The following is a 13082-nucleotide window of genomic DNA, read 5'->3' as shown; positions in this document are numbered from 1 at the left end:
AAAAATTATGGCAAGTGGTTTGGGAACCCTTAAGGCACTGATACAGTATCATTCATAGTTCTTCCGTCGAACGGAATAAATTCTGTGCGTTGCACACTTAACAGGCTCAGCACCATTGGATTAAGAGGCTAAGTTTGGCTGATTACTGGCGTTATGAATTAGAAGATTTCTTTTTCTACTTGGAAATGAACAGGACAAAGCGCGAAACACAGAGAACCGGTCGCGACAGAATTTTACGCAAACATAAAGCGTGTATGCCAAACTTGCGACAACAACTGTATTTTTGCACCCACAGGCCAAAAAATAAATGCTACAAAACGTCCGTTGGCGTTAATGTTTGCAGCAAATTGTGTTTTCTGATGACAAAGTCCCAGCACGTTACAACGCGAGCACAAAAACAGACAGGACAAATTAAGGCTGGAAGTCCAGCCTTTGTCCTGTGCGTCTCTCTTCTTGTGCTCGCGTCGTAACGTGCTGGAACCCTTCGTTTTGTCATCATGTATCAACTGGCCCAGAAAACGACACTGCTAAACTGTGATTTCTAAACTCGCAGTTCTTCGCTCCCCGGCGAAACATTCAACTTCCCGCCAAAATATTACGAGTTTGTTTTCACGTCTACCGTCGCGATAAAGCAACCGGGTGGTAGTTTCCTCGGTTTCCTTGGTTTCCTTGACGGTCGTTCACGCGAGCAGCAGGCTGCTAGCAGGGCTAGCACTTTACGTTTGTGCACTAGCTTGTTTGCAGACCCAGCGTTCGCACTCGGTAAGCGCTTGTGTGTTACCTAACCTCACTGTTTTTGTGAGACGCGTAATCGATAGCGCTGTTTTCATGCTTCACTTCGTTAGTCATGGTGCTTGTTTTGACACCCCTTGCTTCGTGTCGGTAATCTTGATGGAAATGTCGCTTTCTAGGTGTTGTCACGACAATTTATTGTCGCTAACTGGTAGCCGACCGTTTAAATACTGCTCTAGAAGGCTTTCCGTGACAGCCAGTTATATTTTAAAACGTTTTTAAAGCGGAAGCCCCAATGTTTACCCGACCGCATCAGGGCGATCAGGGTCCGTAATGGCGTTTCCTTGATCGCTAGTCTCGAAGCGCAGCCGTGCCGTGAACAGTGTATATCGACGCTGTAAGTAATCGCACAGAATATCGTCCAAATGGCATTGTCGGATGTGACACAAAATGAGCGTATACTTCGTGCGACGACTGCACCACGTTTCGCAATGGGTTGCATTGTTTGTGAATCACCAAGCCGAAATTGCTGCGATGTGGCGCGGGGACGACCTTGCATTATTCGTGTGTGCGCTTTCTTTTCCTCCAGTCTGACGTGCGTGTTCTTCGAGTCTCCAAGCCTGCGTGTTTAAAGACGTGCCCTCGTTTTTTTTTTGTTTTTGTTTTTTGCGCTAGTGCAATGACGGCCCTTACGTCCTCTCATCCGGAGCACCTGACGATGCCGGCTGGTTCGGACGGCAGCGACGACCTCATGTCGGACTTCGAGGTGCTCTCAGCGAACGACGAGAGCATCGCGTTTGGACCTGTCGCTGCCAATGGGCCCCTCGAGAATCTACATCTGTCGCTGCCCCACGGTGACGGCACTTCGCTGTCCAGCGCGAGCGATGACCTCACTCACCAAGAGGCGGAAGAACGCATTGCCAAAGTGCTTGAGGAGAACGCCAACCTAAAAGGTGAGATCCGTGTCGTCTCAAGAGATATGTGTTAAATCATCACCTACGTATCATCCTACCAGCGTTCACGCCCAACTTCTATTGTAACGTTGTGACCTGTTTCATCACCTCAAAGCGTATGTGTGTTTTCATCTCTTCTTTTGTTTGCCTATATTCACATTTACTCATTATATTCATTTCCTCGGTTATGCTTTACCGATTCATTGAAATACTTAGTAAACTCTTGTTCATTTCTGATCGCACTTGATGTCTGTATTCTCGCGGTTCACTTAGGAGAGGGTTTTATTGACACAAGTGCAAGAAACATTCGCTAATACTCGAGGTAGAGATCGGGGAGCCAAGCTTGCCAAATACGTTCTTTTCTTCTCCTGCAAGTGCTTGCACGTTCGAGCGGGCATGTCGTCTTTGTTGTCGCCAGGATATGGAACAGGGCAATATTATACTTTTGTGTAATTAAAAACTAGTAGTCCCTCTGCAATTTTTAGCTGTGTGACCTCTTTCGGTGTATGTATACATATATATACTCATTGAAGAAGTAAAACCGAAACTGGTGGGCAAAGTTCTATATCGTTTCACAGTCATGTTTTATGTGGAACAGCCAGTGACAGTGCTGGCGAAGAGTTCTGAGAATCCCTTAAACTGTGAAACGAAATATTATATCAGTCGTACAGAAGATCAATGCCAAATGTTCGTTCAGCACAAAGATCATGAAACTGAAGCTTTATCTTACTTTGATCATGTTGTGAGGGCTACCAGTTTGATGAAGTGAAAACCAATGCCGGCCAAAGTAGAAAGTGATAGAAAATAAGGTTGCCTGTCCACGAAAGTAGGTAGTATTCGTCAAACCTCTGGGAAATGTCTAGGTGCGCTTAAAGGGACCCTGAAATGGTTTTTTGAAGTTTTGTCAGCATTTAGGCTACAGCTTTGTCAAATCATTCGCACCACAAATTAAGCGGCGCACTGTGTACCAAGGCCGCTGCGGACAGTTACGGACCCTCCTTCTCACCACTGCCTTGCCTTCTCGACTCATGAGAAACGCTGACATTGCAGGCCATCGCAGTGCACTCGATGGTCTGAGCTTCGCCCAGTCATGGCCTCCGATATTGCACGCCGACAGGTTGCGCGCAATCTCGGAGGCCATGGCCCATTGCGCCCGGCAGCACGCCATCTGGCAACAGACTAAGCTCGCGGAGTGGTTGATATGTGCTCTGACAGGTGCCGCCACACTACCAGCCGATCTTATTTTATTCTCCTGTACGGCGACGACCTGCAAAAGCATGCGGACAAACAAAAAAATTCGAGAAAGATCACCGATAAGCGTGAACTCGGGCAGTGTGATTGTTTCTTGTGATTGTGTCTTGAGGGGTGAAGTTACAGCCGCAGACAAGTGGATCATATCGATCGTATAGCAAGAGCACAACGCTCATTGCAGTGATGAGCTGAAACGATTCTGCTCGCCAGACTGCCTCACAAACGTTACACGATGTCGCAACTTTACAAATCAATTGCTAGATATGTCGTACACAACACAGCTAGGGCAATTCATTGTGTCCAAGAAAAGAAACCTCGAGATAAACGCTGTCGCTCAGCTCACGTCACACGGAGCACGTTGTAACACAGGCAGACGACACTCACTGCCCACAGGAGGTTCAGTGGTGTGGACTGGCCATGTCCAATCAGATCGGTCGCTGGGGGCTACGTGTATTGCAACAATTCTACCTGTAAAAGGCGCGAGAAGTTTAAAACTTGTTCCGCTGAGCCACTGCGATGTGTCCGCGATTCACATGTTTAAAGTCTTGTAATAAATTACACAGTTGACGCAGAGAGCTTAGATTGGTCTTCAAATGATTCTTAGGACTTGCTCTACCGGCTCAATGCGTTTATACAAAATCATCAAAACCGTTTAAGGGTCCCTTTAAAGAACTTGTACGAAGTCGCTCTCACTTGTGTTCATTATTGTTGTCACTGAATAGTCGGCACCTTACAACCGTGATATGAAAATGCATTGCTGCCTTTTAATATATTGAGTTTTAATTGGTGCATTTAATAACAAGGTTGCTTGAAATTGAACAAGTTTGCAAGGCTCTTGAGTACTTACTGAAGTGGTTGTTTTTTACCGCATCCGCTTTGTATACTTTGTAGCAGTAGTATGTTTCTGCATGTTTTATGCATGTATATGTATGTAGCGTCAACTGACTGACTATGGTAGTGCTAGACTACGCTTCAGAACATTGCCGATTGCTTCAAAAGCGGGAGAACCAAGTAACTTGCTCTTGCCACTCGTAGCTACTTGTTTCATGCGGATTAATGCAACATGTTTGCAGCTAACAAAATTGAAATTTTGTTTATGCAGGGAACATGTCGGTCGTGCTATTGAATGTCGTCATCAGTATGTTAAAGGGCCCCTAAACCACCCAAAGGACGAAATTTAGGTGTGGTGTTGTAGTTGTGCACGAGCCTATAACGAACACATAGCCGTAAGAATTTTTCGAAATGGTGCCGTAATAGCATGTGTTAAACGCGTTTGATGATCGAAATACGGCGATTATTGTCAATAACATCACAGATGCAACATGCTGACGTCGCACGTGCCACCGGGGAAGCCGGAAAGGCCCATAGAGGAGAAGGGATTGTTTCTTAGAATGTGTGGTGCACACACGGCATGTAGTGCTGCCACATGTGGCATTGTCAGTTGTCAATGCATTCTGAACACGACGCGCATGTTTACTTGAAAGGTTTGAAAAAATATTAGGGGTGGTTTGGGGCCCTTTAACATACATTGCTTCCAGCTAGTGTTAATGGCATTTTCTTCAGTTTAGGTATGGAAAGTGGCATTTACATGAGGCTTCCCCTTGTATTTTAAGCGTGAAATTTTGCTCAGGGGCTCATCCGTGTATATCTACACTGTCAGAAACTAGGTTTCTTGTGCGGTTAGTATTTCATTAGAGTCTACACTGACTTGCCCTCTTCTTTATGACCTCGCAGAAAAAGTGGCTCGTAGCACAGCCAAGATACAGCAGCAGTATGACACTTTTGTGGCATGGCAAAAGCAGTTCACCAAGGCACAGGACACACTCAAGGCAGAGCTGGCAGACACCTCTCGCAAGCTGGAGGAGAAGTGCTGCTTGGAAGTAGAACTGAGGGATCTGGTGGAGAAGCTGCAAAAGGCATGCACCCTGGTAGGCACTACGAAGTTATATGGGACCCTGAACACACAATCAGTTCAAATTATTTTTTGAGGACACTGAAGGGCGCTAGATTTAAGTTGCACTGGATTGAAAGATGGGGCTAGTGTAATAACCACTTCACCATTCCTGGCAAGAACAGAGCATTTGTAAGCAAGGAAACAACAAAATTGAGAAATATGAGTGAAGCCCTCTGTCATGCTCTGTGGGTACCTCAATAAATGACGTCAGTTCATCTATCTCGATTACTGAACGGCTTATGGATGAAAAGTAAAATGACTTAAATTTCAACAGTAAATAAATGCACAGTAAGCCAGAGTTGCTGCTACATATTATGTCTGTGGTGCTCTCAGACACCTGCTGATTCACAGAAATCGGCAGCCAAAGTGGTGACGTCGAGCACTTCGTTTTGGGGGGGCGATTCATGATGAGCAGCGGCACCGGGTCTTTCGGTGGCTGTTTTCGATAAAAAAATTCGTTACTGGTGCACAAAAGCGGTGGTATACTCCAGCGCAGGTAACAGTCAACTTAACCAAACATAATAGTTTCTTTAGTGTCCCTTTAATATCCCCGTCATAGGTTCCTATTAGTAGAGAAAGTGATGGTCGAGGTCACTTTTTAGTTTTGCACCGAAACGTCAGCACTTGAGTCAATGTGATGTCGGGAATTTCAAGGTGTCTGTTTTCTTTCTTAGTTTAATTTTTCGCAATTCGGCCACCTTTGCTCGAATAATATTTCTTTGAACTTTCTATGCTATGGCTGTGACATGCATCCTCTTGTTATTATGGCAAGAAAGAGGGTGTGGTTATCGCAAGGTTTCTGGCGAGCTGGCACTAACCAAGGATGCATGTGCGCCACTTTCAGTTCATGTGCCGGCTTTTTGATATTTTTCAATGAACCTTTGCTCCAAACTTATGAACACAAATGGCAGGATCGATGATGTTTTTGGAGCTGGCTGGTGATAATTCTGCTGGTAGTGGTAGTGCACGATTTAACACGCCAGATATTCAGTACTATATTGTTGCTTTGCTGTGCTATTGGAGGTGAGGAGGACGGAAACGAAAAGACAAAGCTTGGAGCTTTCGAATGACTCAAACGTGGTGGCGCTCGGTGGAAAGAAGGAAGCGAGGCGTCTCCATGAACACCACTGCATTTGCACAATTCCACACTCTGTCTCGCCATTCCCGCTGATGAAATTATATTTTCTCTCAAGGTCCGGTGAATGCGCTGTTTACTCACGAGTAAAACCCTGGCACAATCGTCATCTTGGTAAACATGATGTAGTTGTGCGATACTCTTTTTCCAGTAATAGAAAGTCACCATTACATGGTCAGTGGCACGGATATTATGCTAAGATCCTTTTTTTTTCTTGGTGGAACATAGGGGTATGGATCACTGTTGTACAGAAAGGCGTTCCAAGGAATGACATTTTAGGAACTAGTTTCTTTTGAGATGGACAGAGGAACACCAGTGTTCCATTAAGGATCGGTGGACCTGTAATGGTAACTCATTGCGTTTACGGAGCAACGGCGTTCCTTCTGTAAACATTTCATGGCATTGAAAGATGTACAGACGTTCACAGCCATGTCATGCTGAGCGGGACAAATGGGCGACTGCGTGATGTGAAAAAAGCTACTGCTTGCTTTCATGTGGCTACGTTGCATCCTGGTTTCCACTTCAAGGTGTCTGCTGGGGGCGCAGGAAAGCATGCGGCGCAGAAACCAACCATGTACGTTAGGGTTAACTGATTGGATAGCTGAACAGTGGAGCAGTTTAAGGGATCGCCCTGTTGCTGTCCAATGTTATCGCGTTGGTGTCATGTAGGTCCCATGTTTGATGCACATAAGCCGAGCAGACTGCTCATTTAGAACGCCAGCGCGTGAATGCCAGTGTCGCCGAAGGGCTAATTCATCTGTCCAAGCCGGCAAAGCAACAATGAAGCACCAGCGTTGCAAGTCAGACACAGATCTACGGAAAAGAGAGCGGAGGCGAAATGCCTGCACCGGGAGTTATACACACCATGCTCAGAGCAGCAAACAGTAGATAGGAGACCGTAGAACAGAAAATAGATAGTAATTGCAAAGCAAACCACATAATCACACGAAAAGAACAGAAAAGAGCAGATAAACTAAAGAAAAGAACGGAAAAGACAAGATAACACAAGGGAACACAGGTGCATCGATGCTCCGCAGTTCGTACAGCTTTAATTTGCGATTGAACTAGCTTTAACTTTTTTTTTTCTGTCTGAGCCAGTCTGGACACCAACTAAGGGCCCTTCTGGAGTCTGGACACACTGTGGAGAGCATTTACATGACATTCGAGAATAATCTAACCCCTTTGCAAGACTGCCACCAAGAAAGGGCAGGCATTCTTTTTACCTAGCTCACATTTTTTGTTCGGCCAGCTGGAAAGTCGCTTTTGTGTTTTTTGTTTCTTTGTTGTTAGTCGCATATTTGGGCGGCCCTACTACAGTCGATTCCGGATATATCAATAATTCGAAATACGAAATATGCGTATGTAAGGCTTTAATTAAAGCACTGCAGGCCTCGACACAGTTTTCTGAAATCGTAGAAGCGCGAACATGACGATTCGCTCACATATGCTAAAGAACAAGGCGAGAACTTCTTTTGCAAGTTAGCGCACTTCATTTCGCATAAAAAAGTCCGTCAACTTGTATTGCTTCTTGCGCGCCGTGAATTCATCAAGTCATCGTCAATATTATTGAAGCTTTCCAAATAAGTAAATTAGGCACCTTCCACCACAACAGCGGTGATCGACGCTGAACGTTGATGCGAGCTCTGTAGTGCGGTAGAGGGTTTAGCGGTGGCAACAGCGGCTGGCATCTTCAAACCGCACGGGTCCATTTCCGCAGCACCGGCAACGTCAGCTATGATCTCGGTGTCGATGCAGTAAGAAACAGCAACGTCGTTATCTGCACCGATGAAGTCACTCGCTGTGCTCCCGTCCGATGCGGCGCCCGGAAATGCTAAGTCGCAAAATTCACTGACGCACCGTACGCCGTAGTCGGGGGTCATGACGCGCCCCAAGTCGTCACCTGGCACGAAGGCCCGTAAGGAAACGGTGCGCAACGGTGCTTTACTTGACGTCGTTCCAAGCACCGGTCATCATTTTTATCGCTACGGGCGGGACAATGCTTAGTTCAACTCCCGAATGACGATTTATCAAGAACAAAGCGCGAAGTACACATTCTGCAAGAGACAACGCTGCACGAAGAAACATTTCTCCACCGTCGACATGTTGGCGGTACCGATGGCACTTGTGGCTTTGCAGACGGCAGCCGCCACTTTGGCGAGAAATGCGAAAAAAAACGTAGCCTCTGAGATCAGCATTTTAAAACCAAAAACACTAAAAATGCGTCACGAGGTTGCGGATCTCGAAGGCCATGCTTTGCGGGCCCGCAATGCCAATCGTACGCGAAGAGACAAGGGAATGGAAACGTTACAACAAGGCTGCCAAGTCACTTCGAATTCTCATTTTGGTGCCCTCGGCAATCAGCCTCTTTGAAAAACACTAGCCCATGCGTTAAAACCTGCGGACCCCGCGTCAAATATACCGGTGAACTGACAATCGCTGCGCAACGAACTAGAGCAAACGCAATTTCGTCGCCTGCCGCGCGACGAGGGATTGGAACTTACAAGAACGCGGCTGAAAAATGATCAATAGTTGTTGGGAAAAAATGCACTTTCTGGGCTTCGGCACGAGGCAGCGTTCGATATAGCGGATGTTTCGCTGTGCGGGAGTTCGATATACGTGCACACCAGCCCCATACTTTTGCATGGGAAATTCAAGGGGATTTCTCAACTGTTCGATATAACCAATAATTCGATATATCAGAGTTCGATATATCCGGGATCGACTGTATGTTTCGGCATAGGGAAAAGGGGGTAGGGCCATTGAGCACCCGAACTACAGGAGAGGAGGCACATGCGTGCGGTTCCGCGAAGTCTTCGATCGCCAGAGACAGCAGAGTGAATCTGCCAGGAACTGACACAACACTCGCGGCCGCAGAAAGTGGATGGAACACCTACGCGCTAACCATCCCCCGCGGTGGCCTGCAGCTGCGTATGAATGGACTTCCTAACGGGCCCCAAAGTACACACAGCGAGGTAACACTTTGGTTTGACTTCTTGGCTGGTAGCAGCTAAAGCCCCTCCATGCGTTTTCTGCCAGCTAGGTTAAGTAGCGCCAACTCGTCCTCCCCCTCTCCCTTTACACCGGCTCCCCGCCTAGCGGAAGCCGAAGCGCCGCCATGATGTTTCTGCTGCTTTTCCGGTTGAGTCCCCACCCCATGCCCGCCCATGCCCTCGGGACACCGAACACCGAGCAAAAACTCGGCTCTCTGGCAGGCAGTTTACGACGAACCTCAAAACAACAGCACTTCCGAAATGGAGAATGAATATTGCTTTCATCGCGTGTGCCACATGCGTGCCAGAAACAAGATGGAAGCAAAAGCGGAAGGAAGTGGCTCAAGAACTTCCTTTCGGAAGCTCTGGAACCGGAAGGGGGTGTCGTCGTCGAAACAATAGATGGCGGTACTTAAAAAAGCGGCAGCAGACACGATGGATGGGCTTTAGTAGCAGCTTGCCGCATGCAGCGTACACTTCCGCCGTTTCTGTTCACTCGCTCGCCACTGCGTTGCTCAGGCCCAGTTCCTGGTAGTATTTTCCTCGACGCATGGTCGCCAGCAGCTGTAGGCAAGTCTCGGCCTTTTGACACGCAGTGTGTGGATGGCGGGGAAGAGGCCCGCAACGCAGTGGACGCGGATGCCGTAGTGGCACCTGCCCGGTGCCTTTGATGGTTGCATTTGGGCAGGCATTCCTTCAACATTTGAGTTATCTCCGTAGATTTCGACCAGTTCAATTCGGCAGCTGTTGCACTGGAAATGTCTCTATCATGCAATAAAAGATATGCGCATACATTCAGTGCTACATCCTTGTTGTACTCGCTAAGCCTGCCCCCGCCCCTACAACCTTTATTGACTTTGCTCTTATTTGCATACAACAGGGCAGCACCCTCCAGCACTTCAATGGAACGGCTCCTCAGCATTGACAACGAAACATTGAAGAGAAAACGGGTTCATCTGTCGGACACCAGTATTGAGATGCAACTTGCCCAAACACGATACTTTACTAAGTTGCAAAATATCTATCCTGGACATTATTTTCCATTCATGCTGCAATATTCAGTCAGTACTTGTTAAATGTCTATGTATTGTTCCTTTTGATGCGGTTTCTTGAGCAAGAAATGCAATTAAATTGGTGCACACGAGGGAATTTCCATTTGGACATCTGAAGTGCAGTATCCTGACTGTGAATTTGAAGACCGACGTGAAGAGTGCCACATGCGTTGCACTTGTAATCGGTGAGCAGCAATGTTGCAGTTATACCCGTGTCACATGGCCGTTTGGAAGGCCTTCCAACCAATAGTCAATTGACTCAATGGTCAAGCATGAGCTGCTACATGGGACGGTTCGAAAGCGTCGAGTCAATAGTCGATCGAGTCAACGAAGCACCCCACAACTCTATCGAAACTTCGATGGCCATTGAGCAACGAAGCGGAAACAGCGCGAATGTGCCCTCTCGTTCACAGTGTGCTCGTCCTCACGAATAGAAAAAAGAAATCTAACCAGTACGCTTTAAAAGCAGTATGTGTATATGTGAGCGTTATGAATTATTTGATGAAATATTTTCGCCACTTGAAGTGTGCGAACTGCAGATAGTCTCGACAACAATGACATGCATGCTGTCTTGCCGTGTCTTGCCTGCCGCAGTTTCGCTGCTCGACTACTTAAACTCATAATATGTATTCGTAACTATGCTTAAACAGTTTATTAAAGTGTTTATATAAAACAACAGACATATTTGTGCATATAAGGAAATTTATATTACTTAACTGTCGATGACATAATTACGAAAATAAGGATCCGCAGCGCCCCACAATTTTTTGCGGGAAACGCCTGAACCACTCAACGGCCATTCAAAACTGTCATGTAGCAGCGTGACACCTCTACCGAGTTTAGATAGAGTTGTGGCGTTTCGATTGCCATTGACTAAATGGCCTTTCAAGATTGCTTGTGTGACACAGGTATTAGACATGTTTGAGGCATGTCCGGTGCTCTCTAAAATATTCGTCTAGGAGTGTTTGTTATCTTCATATAACCTGCTGCGGCGATGTTCAAATTCGTATAGTATACGTAGTTTGATATGAACTTTAAATTGCTCTTTATTTCAACTGAGGTTTAGTTTGACACATTATTTAAATTTAAAAAAAAAACAGATGTAACGTTAATGTAACGACACATTCTAATGTTGTGAGTGTAACGGGAACTTGTTTCAAAATTGGGAAGGAACGAGGTTTCGTTCCCGTTTTAGAGAAACATGTGCAACACGGGCATGCATTGTGTGCCGGAGCAGGTTACATGCGTGAAAATGCTGTACTGTTTCATAATTTGATTGTGTTCTCGTAGTTAGCCTGCATTGCTGCTGTTTGTCAGTTATCACTCCATCAGCTTAGCTGGTCTTGGAGTTCTCTGTGTAGTGTGAGCAGAAATTTGCTCAAAGAGACTTGCACTTCTCTGAAGCTTGCCTTTTGATTCTCCAAGGCTGCTCCGAAACAGCATTGTTCATGCTCCCTAAGCTGCTCCAAAATGCTCAAGCCCTCATCAACCCAGCCCTCCCCCCCCCCCCCGCTGTATTTTTTGTTTGTAGGAATCGCATGCGCACTAAATAAGACTTCTTTCTCTTTCTTTTCTTTTCATTGTGAAAATTGGGTGTGCCTTAGACTTTGTTAAGTACGGCAGCACCTGTTTGCCTGTAGCCTGCAGCACGTGCATGTAGACGGATGCCACAACAAGCAGTTGCTGCTTTTGTCTTTGTTGCCCTCTTTTGTTGAAGGAAGTGTTGGTCTTTTGACATGCAGCATGCATCGGAACGCCACGCTATGTCCCTGGCGACCGTAAAGTGGGGTCGTAAAAGTGCCAATGGCGTTGCTGCCGAAGGACAAACTATCCCATCAGACGTGAGGAACCATTTTTATTCCTTAATCGTGTGCCTGCCTTATGATTGCTTTCTTTGTGGTCTTGATACTCTGTTAGATGTTGGAAAGTAAGCGACATACAAGGTTGTATTTTCAACCCTTTTAACTCTCTCTCTCTCTCTTGTTTTTTTTTTTTTTTTCTGGGGTTGGAGTGTCTTGACTGGGGCTAGCTGAAACTTGACACTGTTTCTTTCTGTTTTCATTAAGCCTTTGTAATCTTCTAATTCCTTAAGTGGGGCAGGTACACGGTCTGTGGAAATATTTGCTGTATTTTAAATTCCGTTGACTGAAATAGTCTTGTTCAGTTTAACATGTTCATTTCAAATGTACAACACTTTCTCGAAGGTCAACTAGAGCAGAAGATAGACGAAGCTGCCTTCCCATTGTTTCCGGAAACAGTAGGAGGAATGCAGCTCATCAGAAAGTGAATATTATGCTAGCTAGATACTATATATCCTATACGAGGTATTCAAGAGATGTCATCCGTAGGGGCACTAGCGCAACAGTCGCCATACTCGTGTTCGCGAGCGCAGATGTCATCGTTGGACTACAACCAAAGTTCTCGGCAGCACATGTTGTTTTGATATTTTTTCTTTGAAAGGGCGTAGTGAGGTGCAGCGCCACCAAACATCAGACTGTCTTATGGCGCATCGCTGAACGACCACGGCTGTGGCGGCACACTCGCCGACTACCCTGCCTGAGGAGCTGAGTGAATACCTACTATAAGTACAGTGCTAGAAGATTTTCCCAGGCAAATCATAATTAGTCATTCTGCAGATGATCAAATTCAGTGTTCATACCAGGCCAGCACAAAGAAAACAGATCAAATTTTAAATATATGTGCAGAATACTAACATTCTACTCTCTGCACTTTGGGATTACGAGTGTGCGAATAGTCAAATTTTCAACTTCGAAGCAAATTCGAATAATGAAAACCAAGTACGCATCAGAAGATTGTTTTTAAAAGAATCTTTTCTCATACAATATACATCTACTACTTTTCCAAAGAAAAAAAAGTTTTCTTTTCTCCCACCAACTGAAGTAAGTTTGTTATACAGCAAATAATATATAGAAAATTTATGCATTCTGTGAACCCTATTGCTTGACAACTGAAAAACTACAGTAGACTCCCATTAAGACGAACTGGAGGGACTGC

General features: G+C 45.8%; 1 protein-coding gene across 2 annotated transcripts in view; it reads left to right on the top strand.

The window, feature by feature from the left end:
- Nucleotides 1-644: 644 nt before the first annotated feature.
- LOC119386202 (uncharacterized) overlaps nucleotides 645-13082 on the top strand; it is a 54450-nt gene continuing 42012 nt past the window's right edge. Inside the window, exons 1-4 of one of the 2 annotated variants that reach the window (XM_049413725.1) lie at nucleotides 645-762; nucleotides 1408-1685; nucleotides 4671-4864; nucleotides 11810-11908. In XM_049413725.1, the coding sequence (XP_049269682.1) occupies nucleotides 1412-1685; nucleotides 4671-4864; nucleotides 11810-11908 (567 nt within the window). In that variant the 5' untranslated portion in view covers nucleotides 645-762; nucleotides 1408-1411. The remainder of the gene's footprint in view (nucleotides 763-1407; nucleotides 1686-4670; nucleotides 4865-11809; nucleotides 11909-13082) is intronic. The other variant, XM_049413726.1, reaches the window with a different exon arrangement.

The sequence above is a fragment of the Rhipicephalus sanguineus genome, chromosome 3 (assembly GCF_013339695.2).
Source record: "Rhipicephalus sanguineus isolate Rsan-2018 chromosome 3, BIME_Rsan_1.4, whole genome shotgun sequence".
Classification (NCBI taxonomy): Eukaryota; Metazoa; Arthropoda; class Arachnida; order Ixodida; family Ixodidae; genus Rhipicephalus; species Rhipicephalus sanguineus.
The sequence above is the reverse complement of the archived record's forward strand: the minus strand, read 5'-3'. Positions and strand labels throughout refer to the sequence as shown.